The sequence below is a fragment of the Netta rufina genome, assembly GCF_964035555.1.
Source record: "Netta rufina genome assembly, chromosome: 15".
Lineage (NCBI taxonomy): Eukaryota > Metazoa > Chordata > Aves > Anseriformes > Anatidae > Netta > Netta rufina.
The window spans coordinates 7,366,158-7,383,877 of NC_140138.1; the positions used below are offsets into that span (position 1 = coordinate 7,366,158).

The 17,720-nt window shown below is 42.0% G+C and overlaps 1 protein-coding gene across 5 annotated transcripts in view; it reads left to right on the forward strand.

Annotated features, from left to right (window-relative positions):
- NPRL3 (NPR3 like, GATOR1 complex subunit) overlaps positions 1-17,720 on the forward strand; it is a 60,825-nt gene that overhangs the window by 9,405 nt on the left and 33,700 nt on the right. For 4 of the 5 annotated variants that reach the window (XR_014618875.1, XM_084295728.1, XM_084295727.1 and 1 more), the window contains 4 exons: positions 2,369-2,498; positions 6,207-6,281; positions 9,408-9,561; positions 10,378-10,459. Coding sequence is in view for 4 of the 5 variants with exons in the window: in XM_084295728.1 (XP_084151854.1) it covers positions 2,369-2,498; positions 6,207-6,281; positions 9,408-9,561; positions 10,378-10,459 (441 nt within the window). In the remaining variant the exon portion in view is untranslated. Of the gene's footprint in view, positions 1-2,368; positions 2,499-6,206; positions 6,282-8,890; positions 8,969-9,407; positions 9,562-10,377; positions 10,460-17,720 lie in introns of those variants that run through there. The other variant, XM_084295730.1, reaches the window with a different exon arrangement.

Consider the following 17,720-nt stretch of genomic DNA (forward strand, 5'->3'; position numbering starts at 1 on the left):
GAGAATGAGTCTGGAGTCCAGGTCTCTCTGGAGAGCCTGTGGTGATACCAGGTGCCTGTACCCATCAGGTAGAGCCCCTGCTACACAACAGAGGGTTATATATCCTGAACATGTCATCTGGCTGCAGTTGCAGCGCTCTCCCAGAAAGAGAGGTCTTGGCTAGCAAGAAGATGGGGAAGACATTACAAAATTAAGCTTTTAATCTTGTGCTCCTCACAGAGCCAAATAGGAGGTAATGCAGAGGTGGGTGTCAGTGTCGTGAGCTATCCCGGGGCACTGCTGAACTGTTACATTCAGCACCGCAGCTGTGCATGAAAAGATCTCGTGGTGGAATTCCGTGTAAAAGTGAAATCTTAACAGAGGTGTAAGTCGTCATTAATGAAGTTTGGTTTTCCAGCTCTCAAGGCATCCTTTGCCAAGGCTGGGGGAGGGAAGAAGAACTCATTTTCTACAAGCAAGCAGGCACTTCCTAGTTTACCCTGTTTCTACCTCTGCTTACCAGAGCATATGCTCATTTTTGATCCATTGTTCTTAGAGTTTTCCTGGCTCTGTGACCAGGCTAGTATCTAACACAGCTGGGCATGGCAGAAAGAGGAGGGAAAGCTCACTGCTGTCGTGGTGACTTTTTCCTATTTTGGATGTGATCTCCAGGAGCTGTCACGTGAAGTCCAGCTGGAGGAAGCTTTACCTTTTCCTCATGAAATCCATGTGTTGTGCAGCCCAGTCCAGCGCAGTGGCCGGGGAGCATGGGTTCAGTGGCCCCAGGAGTCTCTGGCTAGTCTGCCCATCTCTCTGCTAGCCCTCAGCTGTGTTCAGCATTCTGTGTGAGCAGAGCAGCCAGGGATTTGGAACTTTGTACAGAGCTGCTCCTTCCATTAGCCAAACATAAGCAGGATGGTGAGGAGGACCTTTTTGTACAAGCATCAGAGGCTTTGGCAGTTTGGAAAGCCCCTGTATTATCCTGCATCTTCAGTATATGTAGGTCTAATGACAGCAATAGCCCCTGGGTCATATGCAGATAGATACAGACTAAAGACCTGGCTGTGTGCTTGTCTTAGTTTCTGTGGTACTCCATAACTCACTCAGAGTGAACCAGGAGCGTGGTACATTAAGTCCTTCCCTGGGCACTGAGGGCTCGCTTGTGGCCGAGAGATAAGGTGAGTGCAGAACACACCCATGTCTGCCCTTTTCTCTGAGTGATACTGTGTTATCCGGGAAACCTGCGTGGTGGAGGGGGATGGTCTGACAGGGACACACGTCCATGAATGCAAATAAAGAAACTGGATTAAATATTGCCATTATTTAAAAAACAGTCTCATCAGAAGCTGGCTTGAAATCCATTTGGTTAAGTGAGGGTCTTAGAGAAATCAGATGAGGAAAGAACATTGCTAATATCAAACCTTGCACTACTGCTGTCGTGAAACAACAAGAAGTTCCCTCCAGCAGTTAACTGAGGTCCCCTTTCGTATGGATTTGAGCTTCACTGTCTCAGGGGACACCCTGAGGAACATGAGTATTTTTAAAGAGAAGGCCAATGTTGTAAGGTCATCAGAAGTGTTTGCAGAATTCTTCCCTTGTCACGCTGGAATTCTTACCCAATTTGGAGCTGTGGCTGTATTTTACTTGGCAGACTCCTTGTAGGTACTTGCTGTCCTGTCTCGTAGTTGTAGACTTCCCACCACAAATCCAGAGCAGTCCCCAGTACCACTAAAATGTGGTCAGCACTGAGGAGAGCCCATTGTCATGAATTTGTCTTGGTTTAGTTTATCAGACGAGGCCAGGTGATGCCAAGCAATTTTCAGCAGGGTGCTGCTGGTCCTTTGACCGCAGGTTGAGAGCTGTTAAGTGAGTAACTTTGAGTCTCACTGACTAGATTTGGAAAAGGAGGGACAAATGTAGAATATATTTTTCTTTTAATTGACTCAAGCTCTGTCTTGCCTTCCCCTTTGCCGCAATGGGTGGCTTAAAGATCTTTGTTGTGCTTGAGTGACAGGCTGTCTTGATATGTAGTTGCTTAGTAAGTTCATTAATCTGCAGCTAAATCCAGGCAATGGCTAACTCAGGCTGTTTTTGTATTTAAACAAACTGCATCTAATATTACCAATTTATTTTGCTGTGCATGTACTGAAATAAGCATGACACCACAGTCTTTGTCTTGAACGCTTCCTGTTTTATAATTGTGATGATCTGACAGATGTAATTAAGGGATTCTTAATTTTCTGTAATTGGGGGTATGCCAGGTACAGCAATTTATACACAATTTACAACTTAAAAAAAATCTCACAAGTTAAATACATCTGTATTTGGAGGAACATTCTGGGGGTATGCTTTTTGAAAATTGTAATAACTTTTGTTTCTGCTCTTCAAGGTTTTCAGATGTCATCCTGGCAACGATTTTGGCGACAAAGTCAGATATGTGTGGCAAAAAATTTGAACTGAAGATTGATAATGTTCGCTTTGTTGGCCACCCTACATTGCTTCAGCATGCCCTTGGGCAGGTATGGTAAGAGGTCTGCTTGGGGAGCATGCTTTCTTTTCAAACTCCATGGCTTAGTTAGGAAACCTAGAATTTAGAATGGATAGGTTTGCTTTTGATCCTGTTTCTTCCTGATTTCTGATTCTTGTGGATGCTCGAAGCTGCCTTTCTGTATTTCCAGATAACTACAGTGAGTAGCAAACTAAGGGAGCTGTGTCAGTGACTTACAGAAACCCCAGTCTGGTCACATTAGAAAAGGAGCTTGGGTAAACAGAAGTTTGCTAAGTGGTCCAGCTCAAAAAGTTGTTTCTCACCATGTTAGTCGTTGCAACTTAGCTTTTCATCACTACCAATTAGTATGGCAGTAAAAAACAAAACAAAAACCAACCAAACAAAAAAAACCCACAAACAAGCCCAAACCCTAACAAATGTTAAAAAGAGGTCTAAAATTTTCTTGTGGAGAAAGTTTGGCTGCCGTTTGTATTCAGACCTTGGTTTATGGTCTGTGATTGGAGTAAAAGCAGTTGTCACCCAGGTATAGAAAAGGCCCTGCTTAAATCTAGGAAAGAACTTGCATGGTTCTGCATGCAAAATATTCCCTTTCCCATTCCTTATCCTGACAGACTGTAAAAATGAACCAGGCTTTGGTAATTTCTAAATCCAACACTAATCTGTATCACTGAACTGCTTTCATCTCCTTTTTTGTCAAATTTGCTAAGTCGTTCATTTTTCCAGGCAAAAATCTGCTTGCCAATTCTGTCATCCTTTCTATCTATAATTAGAGGTGCAAACAGATTGTTGGCAACTGCTGCTTGGTATTTAGAGGACCAGACTGCTTTAGGACTGCTTTTATCCAAGTAAGAAGCTGGCTTCAAGCATCAAAAGGTGCCAGTGTTCCACTTCTGAAACTCACATACGAGTACAAGAAATGTGACTGAGCATCACCAAGACTCAGTTCTCAAATGTTTGAGCTGTTTTGGAAAACAGAATACAAGTTCCCCCAGACTGTGCAAGTACTTCAGTAAACGCAACCTGCTGTGTTCAGAACAGCTGGTGCCCACTACCCTAGGACACTAAAAGTTCCTGGTGCTGGTGGGAGTGAGGTCAGGTGCTGGGAAGCTTAAGCAGTGTTTTGCAAGGTAGTTCTTGTTTTGCCGTTCACGTTTCTAGCTCTGACACTTAGAGCAAATAGAATGGTGGCAAAGAGACAAGAAGGTGTTGCCTTGTTTTGTTTTTATAGAGACTGTTACAGCCCACCTCAGTAATGTGTGGCAGTTGACTCTATGAAATGATGGAGGAAAGGGCTAAGGAAGGGAGAGAATGAGGGGATGCTCCAGACCCACTGTGCTGCTGTATGGGAGCAGCAAGGACCAGCTGCTCCTGGCGGATGGGCAAGCTGGGGTGCTGCTAGCAGGGCCTGTCACCTGTCTCACAGAAGGCAAGCAATGAACTGGGCCCAGGGTCCATCTGGAGAGCTCAGCCAGGAGTAAAAGGAGATGGAGCCACAGGTAGGGCTAGAGGACAAGGCTGCTGTGTACATAGTGCAGTCCCTCCAGGAGACACACTACCTACAGCATAGGTCTGAGGCCAATCCAAGAGACAGGGCTGGAGACCCCCAGCTTCAGGGACCAAAGGCCCCATACTGAGCTTAAATGGGGCTCCTGGGTCATGCATGGGCAGGTGTGGGGACCAAGTGGTGTCGGCCAAGGCCATTAAGAGTGTTTGGTGCCCTCAGGGCCCTGACAACAGTGGTCTGTTCTCCCACAGTACCAGGTTCATTTATTTTGCCAATCTTGTCCAAAAGGCACAACTTCATAATTGTGGTGTAGTGAGTCTAAACTAAGTTGAAAAGTTGTATTTGCATTTGTTTACCACACGTTACACATTTTCTCTGCTTGTAGTCACTTTTATCCTAATTGCATGAAAAACCTCTTCATTTTCAATTTGTCTAAATAAAATTACATCTGTGTAAATAAACAACATTATAGAGTGCTGTAAATGCCTTTTTGTTACTTCTAGTAGAATCTTTTTCTTGGCTGTGTCTTATCACCCCAGGAGGCACCCAGAACTTTCTAGTTTCCAGAATCTTCTGGATGTGGCAGCCCTTTCTACTAGTTCGTTTGGGTCTAAATCTGGGACCCTTAGGCAGTTAGTAAGAAGCTAGATTATTTCATCCCTGTCCCATGGAGCAAAAGCAATGACTGAAGTAACCTGACAGTCTCTGGTTTGGATTTCTTTGGAGTTCATGCTGCAGTAAGTTACTTCACAGGACAACTCAGCAAATTCTTCTTCAAATGAGATTGAGGAATTACAAGAGCACCAACATTTAATCATGTGCCAGACTGTCTTTTATGTAATGATATTCTGAATTCTTAAATTCTTTCATCATTTTCTTTTCCAGCTTAGGTCTTTTTTTCCACTCAAGAGGGGATATGAAAACTAGCTGTATTCCAGCTGATGTTAATGGTTGATTTTAAGGGAAGAATAGGATCAGTCCCTGCACTTAATGCTTTTAAGTCTTTATTGAAGTTCACAGGACATCTTGGAACCTGTATCTCCAAAAGAACAAATAAGCACAGTAAATTGTTTTTGTCATACCCCTTGTCACTGCCTTTTTGATAGAACTTCACTTAACAATTTAGAAAAACAAAGGTATGTGTTACTACTTCTAGTTTTTCTGATTTTTAAGTGAAAGCATTCAGGAGTTCACCAGTGAGCAGTTTGTTGCTGATGCTCCTTACTTGTCAGAAAGGCTGGAAGCAGCTTTGCTGTTGCTAGCTTCTTTGTGTTTGCCCTGCCTCGGACACTGCATTAACTTTATGCCCATTCATTGTGGTGTAGAGGCAGAATATTAGGCTAGATGATTGTTCAGGTGGTTTATACTTCAGGTTGGACTGAGTGTTCAGCAGGGAGCTTCGGGGAAGGCAGGGGTGTCCTCTGGATTTTGTGCTCCATCTTGTGGTGACGCATAGTTGATTCAGAGATGTTAGTACTGGATTTGCAAATACAACTTGCTTGTCTTCGCTTCCTCTGCGCCTCCCCACAAGAAAGCCTGTACATGTGCTAAAGATTATGACACTAGGAAGCCTTCTGTTGCAGAAGGAACATTTTCTGGGGGGTGGGGGGGAAGGGAAGGCGTGCATGATGGAGAATGCATTTGAAGTCCTGCAGGAATGTAAACCAAACCTTTTATCTTAGTATTGTGCAAGTGCGTGAGATTGAATATGGGCAGTTCTCGAGCACAGTTTTTCTGATAAAAACAACAGCTTGCAACATGATGCAGTCCAAATGGGGATTTTAGGAAAAAGGAGAATATGTGTGGCATGGGGTGAGAAATCTGTAGTGTTTTCTGTGGTTAACAATATATAACAATTGTGCTAAGAAAAAATTATATCTAGGGCCCCTAATGGTGCTAGAATGCATTAGTAAAGACATCTACTAATGCCGATGTCTTAACCGATACACATTTCTATGATCCTTACCAAAATGTTTTGGTTTATGTTTTACCAGCTTCTCAGAAAGCATAAAATAACTGTAATACTTTAATAAGAAAATAATCATACAATTTTATTTTTTACAAGTCAAATTTTGATGGTAGAATTTGATTTGTCTGCTCTCATCTCTCAGCAAACTGTTATTTGACTGAGTTTTCTTTTTTTTTTTTTTTCCTCCCTTGATTACTTGTTCCGGAGGACAGTAGCATATGGGATTTCTTTCAAATATTTTTCAGGTATCCAAAACTGATCCCTCGCCAAAGAGAGAGATGCCCACTATGATTCTCTTCAATGTGGTGTTTGCCCTAAGGGTAAGTAAGGACTGCCTTCTAGTCATCTGGTAATGGAATGTCCTTCAGATGTGTAACAGAATGCAGTAGGCTCATGTTGCCATAATCTCTTGTAAAACATTCAGTGCCCAATTTCACTGGGAGATTTTCATTTGAAACAACAAAACAAAGTAGAACATGACACTGAGAAGTTAGTAAGATTTCCAGCCCAGCATTATGTGGCCTCAAGCACAGTTGTTCTGTTCAGGATACATCTTAGAGCTTTTTTGTTCTGTTTTTTAAAAACCCAGACTATAAAGGCATGCAAGAAATCGCTTTGAAAAATAGATATGAACCCTGTTACAAATCTTGCATGTGTCTTGTCTGTTGTTATTGATGAGCTGCTGACCTGCTGTGATGTTTCTAATCATGCAATTGAAGCTTGTCCAAGTTAGCTATGTGGAAGAGCAGCCTGTGTCTTACTGTCCTGTGTGCCAGATGCCATTCTCTGCTCTACTTCTGCCTGGGGTAGGTCCAAATCCATACAGCACATTGCTGAGCCCTTGTAGCTCCATGCAGCTCTGGCCTTGGTGGTCAGTTCTGCGCCAGAAGCAGAGGCAGCAGCAAGCATGGACAGTGACATGTTTGGACAGACTTACAAGTTAGGGCCCTGCCATGGCTTTGGTTAACCCAAGCTTGTTCAGTGCAAAGCCATGAAGAAATCTGCTCTGTGCTCTCTAGAGCCATTACATTTTCCAGTAAGGTTTGCCAGCTTGGATCCAGACCAGGATGGGTGCTGGCTCTGTGTGTTAGCATGGTGCTGTAGTTTCTTGGAAGACATATCAGAACCAAAGGATAGAGTTTAGGCTCATGTTTAGAAAGGAATGGCATTTGTGTGTTTTTTCCTCTCGTCTCATAGCATTTTTCTGAGTGGGAACCATGTTCCTGGTATCATGGGCTTGCAGTTTCATCCAAGATTGGTCTGTGGATGAAGGTGCTCTCAGTTTAATGTCTGAAGAGTTTTTTTGGCTGTCCTTCTGTATTTGGACAAAACCTATCACTTTTTCATTATTATTATTATTATTATTATTTTTAACCCTGATGCTCTTTTTGAAATGATACTTCAGAACAGCACTATTTAGAGCCCTTAATCATGCTTCATGATACAGAGCCATGTGCCTCTGCTCATTACCTGCAGGCCTCTTTATAATTAGTTGGATAGTGTTTGAAAGCTGCTTCTTTTTAGCCATGAGGCTGTTGTAAAAGAAGGAGCATGCCAGGGAGCAACTGGCTGTATGTAGCATTCTGAACGAGAAGCAGGAACACGTGAGGAATAAATACACTTTGATGTTAAACAAAAATCTGGAGCAAATATGTATGTTTTCCTTGGAGTTTCTGTTGATGAGATGTTGGTATCAGTGTTAAGGGATCCTGGTTTCGCTAATTTGATAGTATAAAACCCTAGAAATTTCATTATGTTCAAGCATTATTTGATTTCTGAGCTCTGGCTTTCTCTTCACAGCCCACAGGTTACATCTGTGGAGCTATCATATTGTTTTTGTGGCACATATGCATGTGAAGCAACATGCTGAAAATGAAGGATGGCATTGGAACAGCTGTCCTGCTGGAGATGGCTGATTTTTGCTTGACTAGTACTTTGGATACCATGTCATGATTTTAAAGCCTCCAGCTCCTTGACTGTGAAGTGACTTTTTCTTCCCCTTTTAGCACCGGTACTTTATACATGGCCATAGTCCAAGTGGCTTTTCTTCAGTGGAAAGGCAAGGTTTCACAAGAGACAATTATCCCAATCTGAATCAAGCAAGATATCGTTCATTGAGTTCTGCTGGGAATCCAGTGTTGCTGTGCTTTGGGACATTCTTAGGTTAGGAAGATCCAAATTTGCAATACAGAAGTTGATTTTAAATTTCACGCATTAAGAGCTGTTAGCTTCAAAAGTTTTGATCTTTTAGTAACATGTACATTCCTCTTGTCTGCATTTCTTTATAATCTGTTTTCTAGTGGTTCTCCTAGGAAAACTCACTTTTTTGCATTTTGGCACTGTGAGGATACTGATGTACTATGTGCTTAATATAGCATTTAATTGTATTTGCCAAATGAGACACTCGTACTTCATAGAGAGCTGTCAAGTTTTTGGAAAGTGCTATGTGTAAAGCAAGTGAATTTTTTTTTCCTAGCAGAGTCTAGTGCACTGCAAAGTGTGGGTGGAGGTATTCTGTGATAAAGATGAGCCCATCTGCAGCGGGCAGACAGAGCAGGCAAAGTCCCAAACACTGTAATCAGCACTGATCCTGCTGTGTTTAAGCTCAGGGTTACCAACGTGTCATGACTCAGCAAGAAGAGTGGAATTTGAAAATGTTGACTCATGGTATGCTAGTTTACATGCCAAGTTATCACTTGCTAGAACTGTAAATTCCTTTAAAAGTCTTAACAAACATGAAGCAGCTGCTTACTGTGCACTTTTTGACTAGAGCTGCTGAGTCCCCCCTTATCAGCTGTACTTACGTGATAGATTTTTCTAGCACTTTCGTTCCGGGACTTGCACAAATGCAAGTGTTTGTAATAAGCCATATTTGTGAAATGCTTTGGAATGTATGTCCAGATTCATTTTGCTTTTGTATCAAAGTGTTGATCATTTGTTGGTACTACTTACATACTGACAAGACAAATGCTAGTTGTATAAGACAAACTTCAGTACAACCAACATGGTGAGAGTGGGCTATGTTAAAGGCACTGCAGTCCTTATACTCCCAGTGAATTTAACCTGAACATTGTGATGCGCTTCCTTTTCAAATAACTTGACATTTTCTTTTCTGGCTATGTGAAATTGAGTTCTTTAGTCTCTTTGCTAGCAAAAGGCCTAGTAACAGCTGGAAAAAAAAAAAAAAAAACAGATACGAGTATCATACTCCAGGTGCTGTGTTAATTTGATGTTCATGAACAAGTCTGTAAGTCCCTCACTTTAATCTTCCTTAACTTTCTCTGGGAGCTTTGTTACTGTCAGAGAAAACTCTATTCTTCAGCCAGTTGCCAGAGAGAGCGGTATCTGCTGAAGATAATTGCTTTGATTACTTATCCATCACTCTAGTTCCATAAATGTGACTGTGGCTGAATGACCAGACAGTTTCCCTTCTGTGTTGCCTGTAGGCCAATGCAGATCCATCAGTGATAAACTGCTTACACAACCTTTCCCGTCGAATCGCCATCGTCTTGCAGCATGAGGAGCGCCGCTGCCAGTACCTGACCAGGGAGGCCAAGCTGATCTTAGCTATTCAGGATGAAGTGTCTGCCATGTCAGAAAGTAAGTGTTGAGCTTAGCTTTGTGTACAACTCTATTTGTGCAGGAGCACTTTTTCAGAGCAGTGCTGATTGTGCCTTTTTCTTTTGTGGCAGGGATCAGTATGAACAAGTTTTGGTGCTCTTTAGCATTCTTACAGCTTTTGACTGCATTTTTCCTCATCCAAGAAAACTATCCCTGTGCAGAGACGTCAGCTTTAGAAGTGAAGTAATTTGGTTGCTTTCCTTGCTAGCTTGGTTCAGAACAATCATTGGAGAGGGTGTACTGAACCATCATGTTTGGATCTGCCTGTTAGGATGATATGGAAGAACTCATATGTAGCTACTTCACCTAATGTAGAGCAAGTTTCCTATGCTCTAACACTATGTTTAGTTACTAGACTTCTTGTGTGGAAATTTTACTTTTACATGTAGTTTCCATGGCCAACAGATTTTTATGCACAGCATTTTTATAGACCATGCTTTATAGCAACTTATTATAATAATATGCACCATCTAAGGTGAACTCTTACTGACACATCATCTTGCTTCAAGTATTGAAAATAAAACCTAGTATGTATAGAAACAAAAACACTGAAAATGATCACGTCAAGTTCACAGGTAATGTGTTTAACTAAGTTGAGGATCAGAAGTTGGCATTAATTCATTGTTATTATCTTAATGGTTAACTTGGATTATCATAAAAGCTTTGAAATAGAAATGTAGATTAAAAAGATATGGATTCTGTGCCTAAGGTACTGGCTTTGCCTAGAGCGGGAAAAGGAAATTCTCTCTGCTTTGAAATTATTTGTTTGCTTCCTTGTTTTGAAATTTTCCATAGCCACAGAAGGGCCACAGTCACCTTTCCATCATATCCTGCCCAAGTGCAAATTGGCCAGAGATCTCAAAGAGACTTATGACAGGTAAGCAGGATTTCCTTCATGGCTCATAGTATGTTGCTTGTCACTGAAACCTCTTGGCCCTGTTCCTTAGGAGGTTATCTATGTCTTTATGCTGCTGACTCATTGAGATTTGGGTTTAGATGAGGTGGAGGCTAGGTGTCAGGTAAAATGTTTGCAGAATTGCTATCCTAATCATCACCTTGGTCTCCCTTTGGATATATTATGTTTCCTAAAAGTCGGTGATCTGTTGCAGCTTCAATAATTATTTTCCTCTTTGGCACAAAGGCACATAAGGATAAACGAATTGTAAAACTGAAAAATCTGAATATAAGAATATGAATATTTTGTCTCTGTAGTAGTGCTATAAACCTGCAAGTAAGAGAAAAATGCTGCGTATAGCACTGATGGCAACGTTAGATACTGCCTTGGCTTCATTTGGTTACACTGTGCATGTCTGGACAGTGAATTTGGATTAGGTGGTGAGACTTTCAGCGGAATGGAAAGTGTAACATGCTGTTTCTTGACTGGATTAAAGGTTCTGGTGAGGATTTCAAGGAAGCGTTGAGCTAGTGTTGAATTTCAGCAGGAGTCGGGCACCCAGCTCCTCCAGCATACTGCTTCAACCGTATGTCGGTGCTGATTCGTCATGCAGAGCAGACACCTTTATTCAGGATATGCACTTGGCAGGAGAAAGACAGAAGACAGAAGGGTTTGGTGGGGTGAAAGATGAGCCCCTTGACTAGTGTGTTTGTCTGGACTTAGGAAAACTACTGTTGAGTTCCTTCGTTGATTGTCAGGCACGGTGTATGAGCTTAGACCAACTCTTTAGCTTCCCTAGGTCACAATTTCCTTTGTTCAAATGGAACAATCATGAAGACCTGGAAGGCAAGGCACTGAAAACCTAGATAAATTAATGATTGTAAACACGTTATAAAACTTCTAATGAGCTGTTTTTACTGTGTTCAAGAGCTGTGAATTTCAGCCTGTTTGGAATGAGTGTAGCACACTGTTCAATTAGATTCTCACAAAATGTATACTAAATTTTAAAATAAGGCTGTTTTTTTTTTTTTTTTTTTTGCATAGCCTGTAATTCTCATATCAAACTTTTCACTTGCTTTTTACGTTTCTCTGTTCCTCTCAGGGTATGAATTCGTGACAGGGCAGATACTGATCTTGTTTCCAAACATTTTAGTGACACAGTGACATCTTGTGGCATTTAACTGTGACTGGAGGAACATATAGCCCAGGCTCATGGAGTAGTACTACTGTCCTTCCATGCAATAAGGAGTAGACTGGCCATGGAGAAACACACATTGGTGCTGGCTCCCAGATATAAAACAAAGCAGTCTCCCTCATTTCCCTCATTTAGGCATTGTGGGTGGGGTAGAGGACATGCATGTCATATTTTAACATGATTTTGCATGACATTGTCACAAGCAAGTTAAGAATTAAACTGTTGGTAAAAGGATAAATGACTTTGCATTTGATCGGAAAGCTCTCTTTGAAAAGTCATTAACAGTGTTAGCTGGATAGGTAATAAGGTGGTGTTCTGCATTTTCCATTAATGCTTTATACGAGAAAATAGGAAATATGCTTATTACACCTGCAGGCAGATAGGGTGAGAGGTGCAGCAGCACCTTGCAGGGCAAGCATATAACTAAAATAATTTTTTGGTCAAGTAGAAGAAACTGTCCAGCACTGGAGGGACAGGGACCTGCTGGAGCAGGTCCAGAGGAGGCCATGAGGATGGTCAGGGGGCTGGAGCTCCCTCCTCTGCTGTGAAGAGAGGCTGAGGGAGCTGGGGGTGTTCAGCCTGGAGAAGAGTTTTAATACCTAAAGGGGGCTTGTAAGAAAGATGGAGAGAGACTTATAACAAGGTCATGTAGTGATAGGACAAGGGCTAATGATTTTAAACTAAAACAGGGTGGACTTAGATTATGTATAAGGAAGAAATTATTTATTGTAAGGGTGGTGAGACCCTGGCCCAGGCTGCCCAGAGGAGCTGTGGGTGCCCCATCCCTGGCAGTGCTCAAGGCCAGGCTGGGTGGGGATTTGGGCAGCCTGGCCTAGCAGGAGATGTGCCTGCCCATGTGACTAGGTGATCTTTAAAGGTCACTTCCAACACAAACCATTCTATGATTCTGTGATAAGTGCAGGCAGTGACAATGTACTGTTTTAAATATATGGGCATTTCTGGCATAGCCTTTGGCATAAGGAAATGTCATAGTTAGGTGGAGAGGGCACTTTGAATTGCAGATGGGAACCCATCTCCCCATTTGAGATTTGCTCAAGCCAGCATTTCCTAGTGCCTGCTTGTTTTGGAATTCCAGTCAAATGCTTCTTGAATTATTGCAGTTGCTTCAGAATTGCTGTCTAGCCTTTGGTTTCCTGTAGATGGTGCTGAGGTGTTTCAGGCAAGACCCAACATGTCCCTTAGTAAGCTGGTTTGTAGTAAACCATAAGTGTACAAATCTTTTTATAGCTCAATGTCCTTTGCATTTTGAATGAAATGTCCTTATTTTATAAGGTAGTAATCAGTAGCCAGGTCATTTTGACTGTAGTGCTACTGTTGCTGTTGTAACTGAGTATTATTAAACTGACAGTTTGGAGGTAAGCAACATTTAGTTCCTGGGACCTTCTTGGCTAATACCTAAAACCAGATGTTTCTCTTCCATTAGTTGAGAAAACAAGTTTGAAAATCTTTTTCACCTTCCCCTCAGAGGAAGGGGAACCTTTCCTGCTTTTACAATGGGGGCCTCCTGTAAGCCAGCGTTCAATTTAAGGAATTAAGACTACTTTCACCAATTGTTAGAGTGGATAATTTGTTAGCTTGATGATAGCTAAGTGCCCATCTGTTTTTAGCAAATTTTTATTAGCTTTATATTAGAAGAAAAGTGAAAATACTATTTTTTGAGGGGGAGGAGAGGATTGGTTTTTGTTTATTTGTTTTTAATACACAAAGAGCCTTTATACATTTTAGCCTAGTGGGATTTGAACTGACTGGTGGATCTAGCCTCTCATCAACTTAAGGGGAAGAGGAATAATTATATGAAAATTAATGAATTATTATATGTTATTTATATGACTGTACTATGACATATAAGCCAACTACAGTTAGTTGACCAAAGGACAGTGAGTGTGTCTTTTACAGGGAAGAGTAAAACTATTTGAAAGTTCCAAATAGTCACAACCTCTAGCAAAAATAAACTCAAAAGCTACAAGCTCACCCCTACAAAACTAGCAAGCATGTTATTAATATATGGTGTAAACAGGATAAACATAAGATGTGGTGTGTGTGTAGGAATTCATAACCAGTTTATAAAATGTGAGGTGGGATTGGCTGTGTTTTGCTGATAGTTGTGAAAAAGAAGGCTGGGATTCTGTAGGATCTGGCCAACTTTAAGATTCCCATTTTGGGGGGATTAAATCACAGTTGCTATTCAGGGCAAAGCATAAGAACAGAGCAAAAGAGCATTGATATTCCCTAAAATATTCCACAGCTTCCTGCAGCTTGCAGCTCTGGAGGTGCTTTGTGTATATTCAACAGCCTTAAGCTGATCTCATTTCCCAAAATTAGTTCACTCTCCTGCAAGCCAAAGTAAATATTTAACAACCACAGCATCCTCTGATAAGGAGCTCCATGGCTTAACTGGTTGCTCTGTTTCTTTCTGTTTCTTTTTGAACTTTGCTCCTCCTCCCAGTCTCATTAGATGTATTTTAGGTCTTACACTAGAGAGACAGCGAACAGCTTTTTACTGGTTACTCCTCCCTGATTCATTTTCAGATTACTACAAAATCCCCTGTCAGTATCCTAATCCCTTGCTATGTATCCCTCAGCATCACTCATCGTGTAGCATCTAAGCAGAGATTTCCAACAAAAAGTGTTGAAATTAAGTTTTCATGAGAGAAATGGAACATCAATGAGGATTTAATGGAGGATTAGAATATGGAGAATGAAGCCATTTTTACCCAGTTTGTCTGTGGCAATCTGTATTCATACCTGTGCTGTTCAATGTGTTCATATTGATAACTGGCCTGGAAAAAGGGGCAATGTGTGAAGTGACAAAGTTTATAGATAATAGCGAAGGGAATAAAAACGCAAATAGATGAGGAAGATTTGAAGAAAGGTTACTGGAGACCAACTGATCAGCAGATGATATTCACTATGGTTGGATGTAAAGTAATGCACATGAGACAAGGCAAACCTTGTATAATATATAACTGTTCTGAAAAGGGCATTTGGAATTAGAGCAGATGGTTCAGTGGAAAACCTCAGGGTACAGTAGCACTGAAAAAATCCCCATAAAACATGAAGAGAAGTTGGGAAAGGAGCGAAGAAGAAAAGAGGTAATCCTGTACGTTTCTTGTAAATCTACCACGCCTTTGAAATCTTTGTGTAATTCTATGTTTTCTGTCAGGGGCTATGTAAATGTGTCCCAGAGCCAGAGGCTCACGGTACAGTGCTGGCCAACGCAGTGTTCTCACCTTCTGTGGTCCTGTGTCTTCCTGGTGCTGGACTGGGGGTGCGATAGTGAGGTCTGTGCTCTTAAGTTTTCCTTTGGATTTGACCTGTTCACTGCTGCTAGGTACAGATGATTCCACTTTGGTTTCTAACTGCGTTTCAGTCTCTTTAGGATAGGATCAGCACAATGGAGCTAGCACCACATCTTTTGCATACGGACATCATGTTATAGAGTTACATGTGCTCAGTGAGCATGGATATCACCACTTACACAGGACTGTTTGCTCCACAATTTTAGTTGTTTGAGAAGAGCAAAGTCGAAGTGCAGCTAGGTGACTCCGTAACGCAACTTCGATAACTTACAACTTGTTTGCTTGGTTCTTTCTTCTGTTGCCAGTTTTTGGTGTTGTGCTTCTGTCCCTAAAGAAGGAAGCTTCTGGGTGTGCATGGTCCCCAGCCAAACAGCTGGCAGCCAGCTCATGGGGATTTGTGAGGCTTACAGTAAAAAGCTTGCTAAATAGATGACTTTGTGGGAAACAAATAAAAATGAAAGCAAATGCGGATCCAAACTTCAATTTCACACAACAACAGCATGGCTGAGGCCTGAGGCCCCTCTGAGCCCATGTGCTCCCCCCCCGTACCCCCGCAGGGCCACCCCAAGTAGGGCAGCCCAGGCCCATGTCCAGGTGGCTTTGGGAGCTCTCCAAGGAGGAGACTCCACAGCCTCTGTGGGCAACCTGTGTGGCTCCGACACCTGCACAGCACAGAAGTGCCTCCTGGTGCTCAGAGGGAGCCTCCTGTGCTCCAGTTTGTGCCCACTGCCTCTGGGCCTGGCCCTGGGCACCGCTGAGCAGGGCCTGGCTCCATGCTCTGTGCACCCTGCCTTCAGGGATGTACAGGCATTGATGAGATCCCCCTGAGCCTCTTCTCCAGGCTGAGCAGTCCCAACTCTCGCAGCCTCTCCTCACAGGAGAGGAGCTCTAGTCCCTTCATCATCCCTGTGGCCCTACATTTGATTTTTCCCAGTATGTCCAGGTTTCTCTTGTACTGGTGGGCCCAGGACCGGACACAGCACTCCACGTGTGGCCTCACCAAATCTAGGTAGAGGGGAAGGATCACCTCCCTTAACCTGCTGGCAGTACTTTCCCTGATGCAGCCAAGGGCGCCGTTAGTCTTCTTTGCAGCAAGGGCACATTGCTGACTCTTGTTCTACTTGGTGTCTACCAGGACTCTTAGTACCTTTTCTGCCAAGCTGCTTTCCAGCTGGGTGCCCCCAGCATGTGCTGGTGCTTGGGGTTGTTACTCCCCAGGTGCAGGACTTTGCACTTCTCCTTGCTGAATGTCATGAGGTTCTTGACAGACAGTGCTTTGCTCCAGTGTGACAGGGTTCCTCTGGATATCTGCATGGCCCTCTGGTAAATCACACTCCTCACAGTTTTATGCCATCTGTGAATTCAACGAGGGTGCACTCCATCCCATTGTCCATTTCACTTTCTTGGACTTTACTGTATTTCATGAATCCTTGCATATATCTTGGTAAAACTAATTGATTTTGACTGGCTAAGTGCAGTCACATACATTGTTGCTGGTGGATGTATTTTGTTCCCAGCCAGATTATTAGAGACTTAAATTATTTTCCATCCACAAGGGGAGGAGTGAAAGAGAAATCGTTACATAAAGCTAGCTATAGTGAAGGTTTGAAATTGAATGCAAATGTAGAAAAATGAAATTAAAATTGAAATCAGAGCTCAAAATCTGTTTTTCTTGTTGTCTTTAATTTTAGGCTATTGTTGTATAATGCAATGTAGTCAAAATTATGCTGTGGAGAATGTAATTATATAATTAAAGCTTTTGCCTTAATGCACTTGGACCAAAGAATGAAAGGAACCAAACATATATTTTTCCTGAGTGTTAGAGTACACAGGGAGAATATCCCTGCAAATGTTTCATATTTTCATGTTTCTTTCCTTCATTTTGGTAACCCATTTTGACAACCACACTAGCTTTCACATAGTCTCTTAACTCATTTGTGCAATTGATTTTTTTGTCATGTTTTCTCTTGTGAGTGTTTGGCCCCCTACACAGTGCGGATAACTACTGCTTCAAGGTGCCCTTTACCTTGATGTATTTTAAGATAATTCAGCTTTCTCTGTCAGTTGTTGTGTGTCTGGTGGGTTAAGCAGTGTTACCGGAGTTGCAGCAAGACAAACTGAGGTGTTTGCCATGCTTTGCATGTTCCTTCAGGGTTTGTAGCCTCTAAATGGGTGTGAGATGGTAGCACCAGAGAGTGGATTTAGCTTTTCAGGGAATTTTTTTTAAAGGAAAACATGTATAGTGTTTGTTCCATTAACATTTTGGAAAATAAATACTTCTCAGTGTTCAGTGCAGGATTTGAGAACAAAACCATGGCCCCTGCTTTACAAAAGCTTTGTCTACAGTGAGATTTGACTTTATGAGTCTGATCATGCAAAAGGCAGGACAGGATCTTGTTTGTGCTCTCACCACTCTGTTGTGGTTTGGTGAATAGTTACACTGGCAGCCAAAGCTACCAATGCTTTTGTTTTAAAGCTGAATTTTCTGATCTCTCTAAACTCCTTATACAACCAGATGAACTTGAAAAAGAGCATGTTAGTTTGTGGCCTAAAATTAAGTGCTCAGAATAAATGTTTAAATCACCACATAAAGAATGTTCAAGACATGTATTCACTCTCTGTGTGCTCCTGGCTTGTTTTTAAATGTGTTTTGAGCAGAGGGGAAATTCTTGGGTTTTATCTACACAAAAGTCATATTGCAAGTCTCAACACACTCAAATTTAAAATT